This window comes from Zeus faber (assembly GCF_960531495.2).
Source record: "Zeus faber genome assembly, chromosome: 18".
In the NCBI taxonomy this organism is placed as follows: domain Eukaryota; kingdom Metazoa; phylum Chordata; class Actinopteri; order Zeiformes; family Zeidae; genus Zeus; species Zeus faber.
The window spans coordinates 22,956,508-22,970,281 of NC_137210.1; the positions used below are offsets into that span (position 1 = coordinate 22,956,508).

At 42.0% G+C, this 13,774-nt stretch overlaps 1 protein-coding gene across 2 annotated transcripts in view; it reads left to right on the top strand.

Moving 5' to 3' along the window:
* LOC307244581 (uncharacterized protein) overlaps window positions 1–13,774 on the top strand; it is a 52,166-nt gene that overhangs the window by 13,875 nt on the left and 24,517 nt on the right. For both annotated transcript variants that reach the window (XR_013844650.1, XM_080019819.1), the window contains exons 2-7: window positions 9,796–10,047; window positions 11,456–11,475; window positions 11,601–11,633; window positions 11,739–11,771; window positions 12,527–12,580; window positions 13,437–13,529. Coding sequence is in view for 1 of the 2 variants with exons in the window: in XM_080019819.1 (XP_079875945.1) it covers window positions 9,796–10,047; window positions 11,456–11,475; window positions 11,601–11,633; window positions 11,739–11,771; window positions 12,527–12,580; window positions 13,437–13,529 (485 nt within the window). In the remaining variant the exon portion in view is untranslated. The remainder of the gene's footprint in view (window positions 1–9,795; window positions 10,048–11,455; window positions 11,476–11,600; window positions 11,634–11,738; window positions 11,772–12,526; window positions 12,581–13,436; window positions 13,530–13,774) is intronic.

Genomic DNA, 13,774 nt, shown 5'->3' on the forward strand with positions numbered 1-13,774 from the left:
TTTATTCCTGATTTTCTACTTTAGCCCGATCGTAATTGGCTAAGAAGGTTGAGTTCGGTGTTGGGAGATCGTGCAAAACTCCAGGCATAAATCGTAATGTGGCAAATGCGATCGCCCCGTTACAGAAGTGCGGGATTTATTATTTACAAGTCAAGTACTTACACAAAAAATATCCAGTTTTTATTAAATGAAGTCCCATAGCGACGGGGAGACGTGACTGTCGGGACAGGATTTATTTCGGAACGGGACGGAACGGGACTGTCCCTTAACTCAGTTGTGTTTAAAAATGTTGTTTCATACATGTAGGAAAACAAACGAAAACACGGGATTCGGGAAGCAGCGCGCGCGGTGCACCGCCGTCTGGAGGCGAAATAAACAATAAAAACGCTGCAATTCTTAGACATGGGTTTCCGTTTTTCATATTCCATACAAGTCAGAAACTAAGGAAATGAAATAAAACCAAATCGGTATTCCCACGAAACACCGACATCCAGTACATGCTGATGACACCACTTTATGCATGAAAGATGCGGGTGTTTACGTCTGCATTGACATCATGTCTAAAACAGCACATTCGATGGACTTCTTTTTCCGGCCCATACCCGTCTCACGTCGTAGAAATGACCCAGAAAGAGCTGTTGCCCACGACTTTTCTTTGTATCGGCAGTAGAGACACTTTTCGTCAGGGATGGTGGACAACGTCATTGTACTTGAGCCAGATTGTACTTGGTTGAGTTGGTGGGCTGGTTAGGTGATCTCGCGAAACACTTACCTCCAGCGTATGCACGCTGCTGACGCCACTATCTGCATGAAAGCCTGCAGAAACAGCTGCTGCTAACCCCTTGTCGTATTTGTTCAAAGATGGTGTCCAATGCGGGTGACAAATATTTTGAGGCTAAAACCCCGGGGTCTGTATGTGTCGAGCTGCCGTCCATCACGCCGCCAGACGCTCGGCTTGTGGAAACACGACCCACAGAAGACACACCTTGTAGTAGCTGCTTTTAAAAGACAAAAAAAAATTTATTAAAAAAAACAAACTTTTCACAATGTGATCAATCACCCGTTCCTCAAACAGGACTTCGTGGACGGCGTTTCACTGCTCGGTTTGAATGAATGCAATTTTGTGTGGCAGAAAGCCAAAAATGTCGAAGGTTTTTAAAGTGGGGTTTCAGTTTAGTGGCCAGGACTATCCAGCTACTTTCTGTTGGACGCCGGTTTTGCAGCTTGCTACCAGTTTATGGTCTCACAAATCAAGTGTACTTTTTTCCCCCTTGAAACGCTGTGGTTACTTGAAAAAGAAAATGCACCAACACCAATTACTTAAATCGTATAAGTGTGTTTTTAGATATTTTTCTCTCGTATTGTTTTATACTGCTTCCACATAGCCATTAGGGTATGGTTGTTATTGTTTATTACTGCTGTATAACTTTCAGCCATCAGATATTTATTACATTATTCCAACAATGAACAAGATACACTTGAACAAGATTACATTTCGTAACTTTGCCAGTTCAATATGTTTTCCCACTTGCTCCCGTGTTTACATGCTAAATAACTTGTTTAATATGCCAGACTATTAAATAATTCACAGTATTTTGACAGAAAGGGAGCGTGCTTATTGTGATTGGTTGAGATGCCAATGGGCAGTACAATGGGGAAAATCTAGTTTTGAAACAATCCAATCCATCCAATCTTTAGGATGTTTTATGGTGTGACCGTCCATCTTATTCAAAGCACACGACCAATCTACATTCATGCCACATGTGGCCCCGGGGCCCCCGGTTGAACAGTCCTGCTTTAGGCCGGCAAGAAACTGACTTCTTTCTAAAGTAAGTTTTATGAAACAAACTTTTGAAACAAACTTTTGAAACTGACTTTTTCTAAAACGAACTTTTGAAACCGGCTTTTGCAACAGACGTTTAAGAAAACATTTTTTTCGAACTAACCCTTGAAACAAACTTCTTTTTGAAACTAACTACCGGGAACCGACTTTTGAAACCTACATTTTGAAAGCGTCTTTTTTTTTTGCGTTTCGTGTGGCTGCTGAGATTCCAGAACTCATTCCTCCACATCTGGTGATGCGCTGGGTTGATGTGAAACACCGGGGCTTCCCGACCCCTTGTATATGTTAGACGCTCGGCACTGCGGAGCCGGAATGCGTGACGTCACCCCCCCGTCGCCCCCATTTCGCCTTCCTCTCCTCGCTGCGTATCGCATGTCTGAGCAGGCAGGTGGGAGGCGGCGTGCTGGAGCTCCACAAATTAATGTTGCGGATTCCAGGTTTTTTTTGGGGTGTCCTTTTTGAGTTGTGTAAATACAGAGTGAGAGTATGTGTTTCTGGATCTAGTGAGGTCGTGCCGTCAGAGATGTATGTGACGTTTACTCCCTGAGATGCCACACTGGATACGGTTATTTAGAGAACACATATCTATGTTTATCTAATGTAAAACAGACTTTCATGAGTATTTCATGGATTCCTGGAATGCAAGGAATATGTACTGCATATTCTAATGGAGAGGGAAAGCTCTTTGTAGCATTATTGTGAATATAAAGCATTATGTATGCTTGTTCGGTGATAGATACTAAAGACAGACAAACAGACACTGTAGATAGATTGATAGACAGGAAAGACAAAGCACAGCATGTCTGAACGGCGACCGGGAGCGGCTGCTTGGTCTGGTGGAGCGACTCCACCTCCGACACCATCCTTTGTTCCATCATCTGTTCAACAGTTTGTAGGGTTTATCTTCTTTTAGTTGATTTATGTGTTCTAGACCGTAACGACAAAACCTGGCTAAACTCACAATCGTGATCAAATTTAGTTTTACGATTATTCTATTATTACTTCATATCAATTCAGCGCCATTGAAATGAAACTTTTAAAAGCAGTCGGATACTTCTGAGGGACTTAAAACTAAGTGTTTATAGACCAGGTTTGTTGTGGTTTTATGAATGATGTGCCATTCAAAGAATCGCAGCAAACAAATGCCGTCTTTTGGGTTTAAAAGCCTTTAATCTGGGCTGGAAAATTACAGAACAGAACAAAAACGAACCGCCTACAAAGCCATGAATTTAGCCGCATAATAATCCAGACACAAGCGCTTAATGCTCTATCCATCCCTCCATCAATCTGTCATTATGGCCGCAGTGACAACACGGACAGAACAATAATAATCAGCATAATAATAATCATCATCAATAATGTCAGCTCGTTGTCATTACATTTGTATAAAAGGTTTGCGTTTACCGTCCTAAATAGCTACGTGCCGTGTTTACCCGGGAAGAGAATGACGGTTTTGAAGTGCAACCGTCACCCTGGTGAAAGCCAAAAGGTCAGCGAAAGAGAAATCAAAAGGCCGAGCAGGCCACATGTGGATATTTCACACATCTCTGCTTATAGTGTGTTAAAAAGTTCTGCCTCAATCTTTTTTAGCCATGATCGGTACATGCATTTGTGGAAAATCTATTATCCCCGTGCATGATTGGACGAAATATTTTTACGATTACGAGGCGTGGGAACAACTGCTCATGCCTGTAGAGAGTTGTTACAATCCCAATATGACACGTTTATGTAAACTCCAGATGTTTTAGGACACATCGACTCACCCAAGTAGAGACAATAACGATCCTAATGCCTGACTAGCTTTTTTTTCCTCCCATAGTTCCACTGTAGACAGACATTTGTCGAAGGAAAATTAGTCAAAACCAAGGGCAGTCAAAGACTCAGGGTCGGTCAGCAGAGGGGAATTGAGGAGGGGGGATTGCACAATTTAGCACAACCACAATCCCCGCATGAGTCTGAACATGGAATAGGAACTGTGCATGACTGTGGTTGTTTCTGTTCAGGAAGCCTCGCTGGAGACAGGGGCTGTCGAATGAGAAGCCCAGACATGTAATCAGCGAGCTGCACGTCCCTTCCAACTTTCCAGGGCCTGAGCGTCCTCAACCCCCCCCCTCCCCTTCCCCCCCGCCGCTCCCCAGTTCCACCTAACCCCCCCCCCCGAGAGAGAGACAGGGCTGTTTGTGGAAGCCAAGGTGTTGAGCGTGTCCCAACCGCAACCTCCCCCAGATTCACCCGTCCTCTTGCTTCATCCGATCCTCCACGCTTCCCTCCTCGACTTCAGGACATTAAATAGACAGGACTTTGTCAAATGTTGAGGTGCTCTGTTGCTGTTTTGTGTTTTTCTTGTCCAAGGGGAGGGTCACTTCTCAGGTCACTAATTAAACTAAAGCATTGCCTGAGAGGTAATACCAGGTCGTTGGCTTTCTTTGAACTCCGACTGACTCCGTACCAATGAGGGGACGTCATTGTTTTTGGACACCTCAGAACTTCACCCGTCGGGTTGAAGTAGATGGCGCGGGGCTTGACTGGGCATTGGAGAAACAAAACGATTGCATCAACGCCTTCATCGGCTTTCTTCATCAGCGGGGCCAATTACAGGTCACGTTGGAGGTTGTTCGCTGAGCAAAAGATTTATGTCTGGCTGTGACACGGTGCGTTTTTAAAGCAGGAACGCACAGCTGCCACAAAGCCACCCCTCAGCAGCTGTAATTCATCTCTATCTGGCCTGGAAAGCGGGCTGCGTCCCTCATGGCTTCATCCATGTCAGCGCAGGCATACTGGTCTCAGCGGAATGAAAAAAAAGCTGCTTCCAGTGAAACAAAGGGAATCAGATGTGGCCAGATTTCATAAACTCCTCCTGATACAGGCGCTAGTTTTCAAAAAAACCCTCAAACTCAACCCTTTTTTGGTTTTAGAAAATGGAGAGATCCAGTTGAAGTGAGTCATTGTTTCCATAGGGTCATTTGCTAGTCCTTCAACTTCTGGCTACTACAGCTACTCCCCCAGCAGAGTGCATAATGAGAATTTCCATATTAGCCAGGGAAAATCCATAAACTGATTTTTTTCTTTTGGCTTCCACATCTGTCAGATACATTGTACTTGAAACAACCCCCTGTGGCTAGATTTTTTGCCATTCATTTTGGGTTCTTCAAGATGTCTGCCATGGTTTTCACAGATAGGGGTTCTGTGCTCCCCCATTATCTCACACATGTCTAGCGAGGAGCTTCAAAGCGAGAGCCACAAAATATTCCCATGAGTCATGTTGAAGGGAGCCAGACTCCATGTTTTAAACCAGCACAGGAAACCGTCTGCCCGCTGAGCTGACTCGTGGAAAATCCAGATCAAGCCGTCGCCACCAGAAAGGGAGAAATGCCTTTTCGCCGTTGTCACAGCGAGGCGGCCCCTTTTACAGCGTCTGCGGAAAAGTATGGACCCTGCATTGAATTAGCTGAGAGGAGGGAAAAAATGAACGTCCTCCCTCTCCTACTTATTTTAAAAGACCGCTCTCCAAACCACACTTCTGTCCCAGTAAAATTCTAACTGTACTTGCCATCTGCTTTTTAAATTTCTTTAACATCAGCACTTATATTTTCTGCGATCTCGCCAACGGCTCAATTTGTCTTTGTCTGCTTTAACCATTTGTGCAGCTTGAGTGTCAAATAGGAGCCCATTGACTCTCATTTGGATTATAGGCCAATAAGTATTAAGTATTAAGTATTATGTATTCATACTTGAATGACATTTTACTTCCAGATGATAATCCAAACTCGGTCATGGTATAGAAAATAGGAGGAGCACTGAATGAGAGCTTTGTTGACGCTAACAGCCAAGAAAGTGTCATTTTCCTTTCCCCACAACACAATGTATGATTTATTGATAGAATTGACTTTAAAGTCACTGGTGATATTTTTTTGGCCTGCTCTTAAATCAGCCCCAGATCTTGCTTTGAACCTTTGAAGTGGTCACCACAGGCTCCAGTTTCAAGACGTTTTTACCGCTGAGCCATGACTATTGTAGTCAAGTTGATACAAGAAAGTGGTGATGATGATGATGTAAGTGTAGTAATAAGTAAGTGTTGAGTACTACGGGTTGTACATTACTTGTACTTGCTGCTCAGAAATCCTAGTCCCGGGGATACACAGCTGGTTAGGGAAAGTGCTGCGATAAGGAATGTGAACTATAAAGTTCCTCGGGCTGATGCTCCATGTCAAGGGGTCAGTTACTATTACCACTGTTGTGCAGCCTACAGCCATTTTAGGTTGAAATGAATACGCAAAACATTTCTATATTTGTGCATCTCGTGTGTGTGTGCATGTTTATGCCTTTATCATACCAGAGGTGAGTCATTGCATTACCTGAGTTGCAGCTACCCACATATATATGTGATGTCTGTCGACTTCATCTGATTAAGTGGCCACACCTGCAAAAGCTTCCATGTGCTGAGTTTATGATGTAATTACAGATATGTTAGAATCCCCCCTTTTGTCTTGTTGAGGCAAGTTAAAGTGTAATTCATGGCACTAATGTCCTTCTATAAGCTGTGTTCAGCAGCAGCGAGGTGTGTACACCGTCGCTGTTCTGATCCCTTTCCAAGTCTCATCTTCCTGAACTGACAAAGTTAGGCTTCATTGTTGTTTGGCACCATATTGGTCTTCTTTTTTATTGGCCTAGCCATTCACTATGGTGTGTTTCAAGATATCTTAGAAAAGATAGACTGCTCATTGTGTACTGCATTTATGTTCCATTTGTATGGGGTTAGGTGGATAGAAAGTGGTGATAAACAGCAGCATGGTCAGAAACACATCTTTAAAAGGTCCCATTCATATATCTTCACCTTTTTATGTGTCTCACAGCTCCCCCTACATGCTCGGACACAAGACAGTTGGAACTGCCTTGCATACCGTTATGCATACACTTTAAACAAATGACAAAAGAAGTCCTTGCAGCGGCCTTTTGACCTGGGTCTGTTGAACAGATGGCCAAACAAACTGCCTGGAGGATTAAACACCCTATGAAGTGCACAAACACAATTCTCTCTCTCTCCCTCTCTCTCTCTCTCTCTCTCTGATGATGAGAATGGCTGCATAGTGGAGGGTGTGGCACTGGGAGCCAGTTCCAACCCAATCGCAGTATTGACGCCTGGGCCCTCATTAGTTACAGGCCGACATTTCCTATCCTACCTATTTTAGACCGATCCAGATCCATTTGGAAACCTCCAGAGACACTTTGGGCATTAGTTTGACACCAATTGACTTTAACTGGCACAGAATGTAGGCTACGATGAGGTAATACAACAACAACAAGCAAATCTTTCCCAACGACTTTAAGATCATATTTCTTGCTCTTGGATTTTTTTAAGGCAGCCTCTGTGGGGGGTAGTTTCTCATCAAGACTTTTTTAGGCTGTTCTGTGGATTTTCATTTTATTTGCAACTGGCTCAACCTGAGTTACCTTTAGTGTGAAGCTCAGAGCTGCCATCTGCTGTTGACAGTAGGAACAGGTAGAAGTTTCAGACGCCCCCCAACACACACCCCCCAAATAGACACATACATGTATGGCATCCCCAGTATGCAGGGTGGGTGACTTTAATATGAGCAGGACATTAAACATGGGCCAACATGCCTTTACATCCACATCTGAAAACTACCATCCCCCATTCATACAGGAAGTGAAACTGAATTGAAGACAGTTGTAGTAACCATAAGTGGGGGTTGGGGCTGCATTGCATGTGTTATGGTTTCAAATATTTCACTGCTGCCTTCTACAAAATGTTCTCTGCAGCTGACAATAATAATTGTAATTCTCTGAAAGATCCAAAGATTCTCATCATGTGTTTAAAGTTGCAAAAAGCTTCTTCACTTGCGTTGTTTGAAGTGTCCCATTCGGGCTGAGGATTTTTTCGAGGATTTGGATACTAGAAAACTATTAACAGCCAAATTACGTCTGAGACCATAGAAGCATACGAAAATGATTATGCAAACATTGCACATTACATTGGAGAACGTATCCCACAATAGATTGTGAGGGCAAGACCCCGATAAGAAGTGTTGTCATCATCCCTCACGGTGCTGAAAGGAAGTGGAAAGTTGTTGTTTTTGTGACTAATATATGAAAGTATGCGGGACGATAGTGCCAGCATCTAGCATATAGTACATATTATGCTGTTTTGGACGGGGTGAAGTACTGTATTGATTCCAGAATGCAGCCAATCATTTTGGACACCTCATTTGGGTGAGCCCGCAAGTAAACAGGCATAATAACCCAACCAAAAACACAAGTGATTTGTCTCTGTATTATAAAAACGTGTTAAAATATTTACTAGACTATGTGAAATTATAGAAATCTGAAACTTTTATAGAAATGTACCTTTCATGCCCTAGGAAGAACTAGAATTGTAATTATAATAAACAAGGGCTGTTCTTGTTTTACCAAGTTAGACAAGAAGAATGAAAAACAACAAAGTAAAGGGTGTTACTGGTTTATATCCAAACCAAGACAAATTGTGTTTTTCTAGTTGGAACGGTGGCTTCAGGTGACTTTTTTCCCCCTCTTGAACCTGAATCAGGTTTTGGAGATGTTTTCTCCAGTGGAAATGAAGTCATGTCTGACAGAGAGACTTTACTACAAGCAGGGGTCATCTTTTCCACAACCCCCCTTTTTGTGCCTGAGACAGCTCCAAAGAAATATAAATAATGGAAACATGTGTTCTGCATTTAGGGTTTAAAAATGTGTGGCACACTCTAAATAATTGATCTATGGTAGACACTGTGTACGGCTGCATTTCCTGTCATTTGTGTGATTCACATGGTTCAGTCCAGTTTATTGGAGTTCCCTTCTCTCTGTGTGGTCGAATGGAGCACAGAGCTGGAACCTTTCACTGCAGCTGTTGAAAACCTGACAAAACCTGTGAAATGACTTAGACCTTTGGTGCTGTTTTTACAGTCTGTTGTTGCCAATAATCCAAGTCTTCCACTGCACCGCATCTACTGAGTTATTTGAAAGATGAAATGTGTTTTGTAAAAACTAGTAGAAATAATTTATTCTTCAAGGTGAACTTGCCACTATTCAGAATGCAAAAACATGAGCTCATGAGTCCGTGTGCTGCCAGGAACTGATCTTCGCAAACGAAACATCTCACGTTTGGCAGGGAAAAGAAAGAAAGTAAATCATATTCACTGGGCTTTTGTCGTCTTTGGCACAGGTTGAGCTTGGTAGTTTCAGAGAAGCTCAGTGTTGCCCTGTCTTGTCTTCAATCACATCAAGAAGATACTTACCAGAACAAACTTATTGAACTTTTTAAATCGTGAAGTTATTTTCTCAGGCTTTTACATATCAAGGAACCTCCATTTGATACGCAATAGACCACAGACTGCATTGGACGAGATTTACTCTCTGGGACCCTGATCTATCAATCTGTTGTTAGATATGATTTAGTGTCTACACTGCAGTTAGAGATAACTAAGTCAAACTTGGATCAGAACAGTCATTATTGTACATTCTCTAATGGTGATAATGTCTCATAAATTACACAACGGTGAAGTTTAACTATTAAGCAGTTTGCTGGAACCCCTGGCAGCAGGGAACCTCTTAAAGGTTCTAGTTTAGAGCCACTGCACGAGGTGTCAGGTTCTCCCTAACCCTGTTATCACTTTGAATGCCAAGACTGAAGTAAAGAAAGTTGAGAGCCCAGCACCTTTATGCTTTACCTCAAACTTGTGGCAGCGTTTGTTATAATGGCCAGTTTAAAACGGAATAAAAGAAAATAAAGGACAGCAACCTAATGACCAGTAGATTCTCTCTTTTCAGTTGGTCCAATTTTGGTAGGTTAATGCTTGAAGCACTGGAATTGCTTTTGGCCTTGCTTGCTTGTATGTTGTGTTAATATTTCAAAGATGTCTTTACTAAAGAAGAGCCCCTTTCTCACGGTTTTCTGGTGTTCTCTGTGTTTCCAGGAGATGACCAGAGCTGCACGGCAGATGGTCAGGTGTACACCAACAGGGATATCTGGAAGCCAGAGCCATGTCGGATCTGCGTGTGTGACAGTGGCCAGGTCCTCTGTGATGAAATCCAATGCGATGATCTGAGGGACTGCGAGAAGATCGCCATCCCCGAGGGCGAGTGCTGCCCCATCTGTCAGACCGACACTTCTGGCACCAGCGGCGGCGGCGGCGGCGGCGGCAGAGAGAGCGGACAGGGCCGACCCGGTGCGTAAAACGTGCCAGTTTGTCAGATAAGTGACATTGTGCAGGTGCAAGAAATAAGTGGAAAGAAGTCACATAGATGAGTATCCAAAAGGCAATTTAATGGGGTATATTTTTGAGGACATCCAGTGCCAATGAATGGCTGAAAATAATGACAACTTTCTTCTTCCTTTTCTTCATGACACGCCTTGTTGTCGATCATTACTGAGGGGCCAATCTACAAAAGGATTGCGCGGCTTTTGTGACCGCTAAACCTGCGCAAATAACACAAAAAGCAACCGCCTCATTCTCAAAGCACCCGCAAACGGTGAAAAGCACCGCTAACTGCGCTGCCAGGCAAATAGCGTCTCGGTGCGCCGGTGCTATTTTTGCATATTTAAATTTGGTATTATGCATACATTAGGGGCAAATTTGCCCCTTTCTCTGCAAATGAGCCTTTTTGCTCTGTGAATAATATTTTGACATTATTATTGTAATTATTGTAACTGTTATGGCTAGGTCTGGCGCTTCCTCTAGGCGACGTAGGCAGCAGCCTATGGTGCCATTCCGAGCGGGGCGCAGAGAGGGAGCGATTCCATCTCCATTACACATGGAGAGGGAGATCGGGGTGCCAGCGATCAGGGCGCCTGCAATCTGTGTCCTGTTCCTCCAAATAAAAACAACCCCCCCCCCCCCCCCCCCCAAAAAAAACAAAAAAAAACAGTTTGTTTTTATTTAAGATGGAGGTCATTTTATTTTACTCCATTTCCTTATGGAATGAAACAAGTCCCCAGTATGGGGACATACAGTATACACTTTATAAACACGTTATAAATTAACTGTGTGGGAAGAGTACGTTTATTATAGATTTACTCACAATTTAAATGTTCTATATTCACTGCACATTAACCTAAAAATAGTGTATTTAATCCACGCATTTTTGCGGATCCGCAAGATGATGCCAAACAAGGGCAAATTGCACTCAGCAGCAAACTTTATGGCCGTGTTTGCGCTGAAATATCATTAGCGCAATATCTTTTGTGAATCCGACACTAAGACGGCGGAGACAGTGCGAATGATGTGCAATTAATCTTTTAACAGCCGCAATCCAATCTTGAATATAAATTCTTGTGAATTCGCACCTAAATGTCAATTGTTGACATGATCTTACTTCAGTTATGATACTGAGAATAATGTTGCAGCCACACTGTAAGGTTTGGAGTTTTTACTTGACTTTTTAATTGGAATTTAGTTGGACACACCTAATATAACAAATTATTATTTGGGGAGTTGGGACTTGGTGGTGGATTTACCGTCAATGAATAAATTGCTATATTTTCCTCTTTTGATTTATCCAGTTGTGCAAAAGCTATAATGAATTATTCAAATTTTCCTCATCATAATTGTTAATCATTATTTTTCCTTTATTCAGATGGTGGTCGAGTATACAAGGTAGGATTTTGCATTTACGCATGAAAACATGGAATCAATTGCCATACAACGTTTATTATTACTACTTTTGGGTGGTTATATGACAACAAGTAAACAATAGGCTTTGCTTGTTTTTACATCCATAGGGTCAGAAAGGAGAACCTGGAGATGTCCCATTTGTAAGAGACCACATAATAAATCAGAACTACAGCTCCACAATAGGAAATAAATACATATACAAGATGCACTGAAGGGCTGACTATATTTGTCATTTGTAATTTTAGGTGACCGGCATAAGGGGTCGTCCTGGACCTATGGTGAGCTTTTTGTTAATTTCTTTCTTTCTTAAAAGGACTAATGACTAATATTTGATTTGCTTGTTGCCCAAACTGAACATAATTGACCATATGAAGGACCACTCCACTACAAAGCCTAAAAAGTGTTCTAAGGAAAACAAGACAATGATTGTTGATAAAGTTTAAAACCGACTTTATGATATAGCATTATATCATTTTATGCACTTGCTGTACAAACTTCCTGTAACTCTGTGGGCTATTCTTAACACTAAAACCGCTTGCAAAGGGATTTCAAAACATGAAATTGCTTAACTCTAATTTATCAGTTTATAATTTGTCGGAGGTCTGGGAGGGTCTGGGGTCGTGGAGGAGGCGACACCTTGGGCCAATGTACAGTAGATGCAGTTCCTATGGCTTCCTCTCGGGCTCGAGTGTTACAAATTGCTCCTTTAACTTTGAACTTACTTCTCTTAAAAATATTCCTTTTTCCACATCCATATATGTATATTGAGTGTCGCTGGGTTGAGATCAAGTATTAGTTAGTACAGTTTGTCCCAGTGGAAGTGGTGTGAAGGTTCATAGTTTGGACACTAGGGGGCATAAGAGCACAGTCACCTAGTTCACAACTTCACCTAATATGGAGCCTTGAACTCTCATCAGACCAGTGAGCTAGTGACTCACTGTCATTTATTGAAACACTACAATTTGTGTATTTCTGTGATTTAAAGGCAATTTTATCAGTAATAATGAGTGTATTTTCCCCCTCCTGGTTGCAGGGTCCTCCCGGGTCACCAGGATCAAGAGGAGACCGCGGACACAAAGGAAGGCCTGTGCGTCCCAGTAACAAGGGTTTCTAACTAAATAAAAAAACAACTCTTCTTTTAAGGAATAAAGATATTCGTCACTGCAGGAGTAGGGCTACATAACATGCGTAAACTACATAACACGGTCACAGCCACACGGTCCACACTGACCTAACCCTCTTGTTGTTTGTTTTATTCATTTCCCTCTTTGGTACCATTTGTACCTACTTTTTCCTTTTTTTTTCTTATCACTGCATTAGAGAACAAGATACCCATGCACGTAGTTTTGGATTTTAACTCAGTAGGGGAAATTTTGTGTTTTTGCTACTTTCACGAATAGGTAAAGAAGTTAATAGCGCGCATAATACATTACTATCCTTCCTGTTTCAAGGGTGACCACAACATAACTTAACATTTAGCAGATGCTTTTGTCCAAAGTGACTTACAATATGTACATTTTGATGGTAGTATCAGCCCTACTGTATATCTAAGTCAAAGCTAATCCTTCTATAGTAGTAAGTAGCATTAGTAGAGTTAGATGTTTTAAGCATGAAGTCAGATAGAGATCATTATGAGATATAATACAACAAATAACTTAACATGTTGATGGACCAAATCGTCGGCATTCTACTTCAGTTCATCACGAGAGGAGATGAACAGATGATTTGGGATTCACTGACACATTGAAATTTCATTTTCATGCCAATTCACAGATTTGATTTGAGAACTTGCACTGAACAGCTCCAATTAAAGTAATACCTTACTCAAATCCCTGCATTACATAATAGTGACTCGGAAAAACTAACAAAAAAAACAACCTCATTGTCATCTTCGAATATATATTGAGTAAGTAAGTGAGCGCGCGTCTGTGTTAAATGTCCAGGGGTTACGAGGCCAAAGCGGTTACGATGGAGAACCAGGAGTCCCGGGGATGCCCGGAGAGCCTGGACCACCAGGGACCCAAGGGCACCCTGGGGTAGGTTGCACATCTGATGGTGTAATATGCTGCTAACATCGACACACACCAACACATTTGTTTATTGTTTTTCTCAAATGTATACTTATGTATATTTTTTTGGTCTTAACTAGTAAATTTGTATATTTACCTTTTCAGCACAAACATGACTCTTGCAGTAACTGTTATCCGTTGACACATTTGTTTCTTGTGTTTGTAGTTCTTTCTTAAATTTGTATATTTTCTTAATTTATATTTAACTTGTT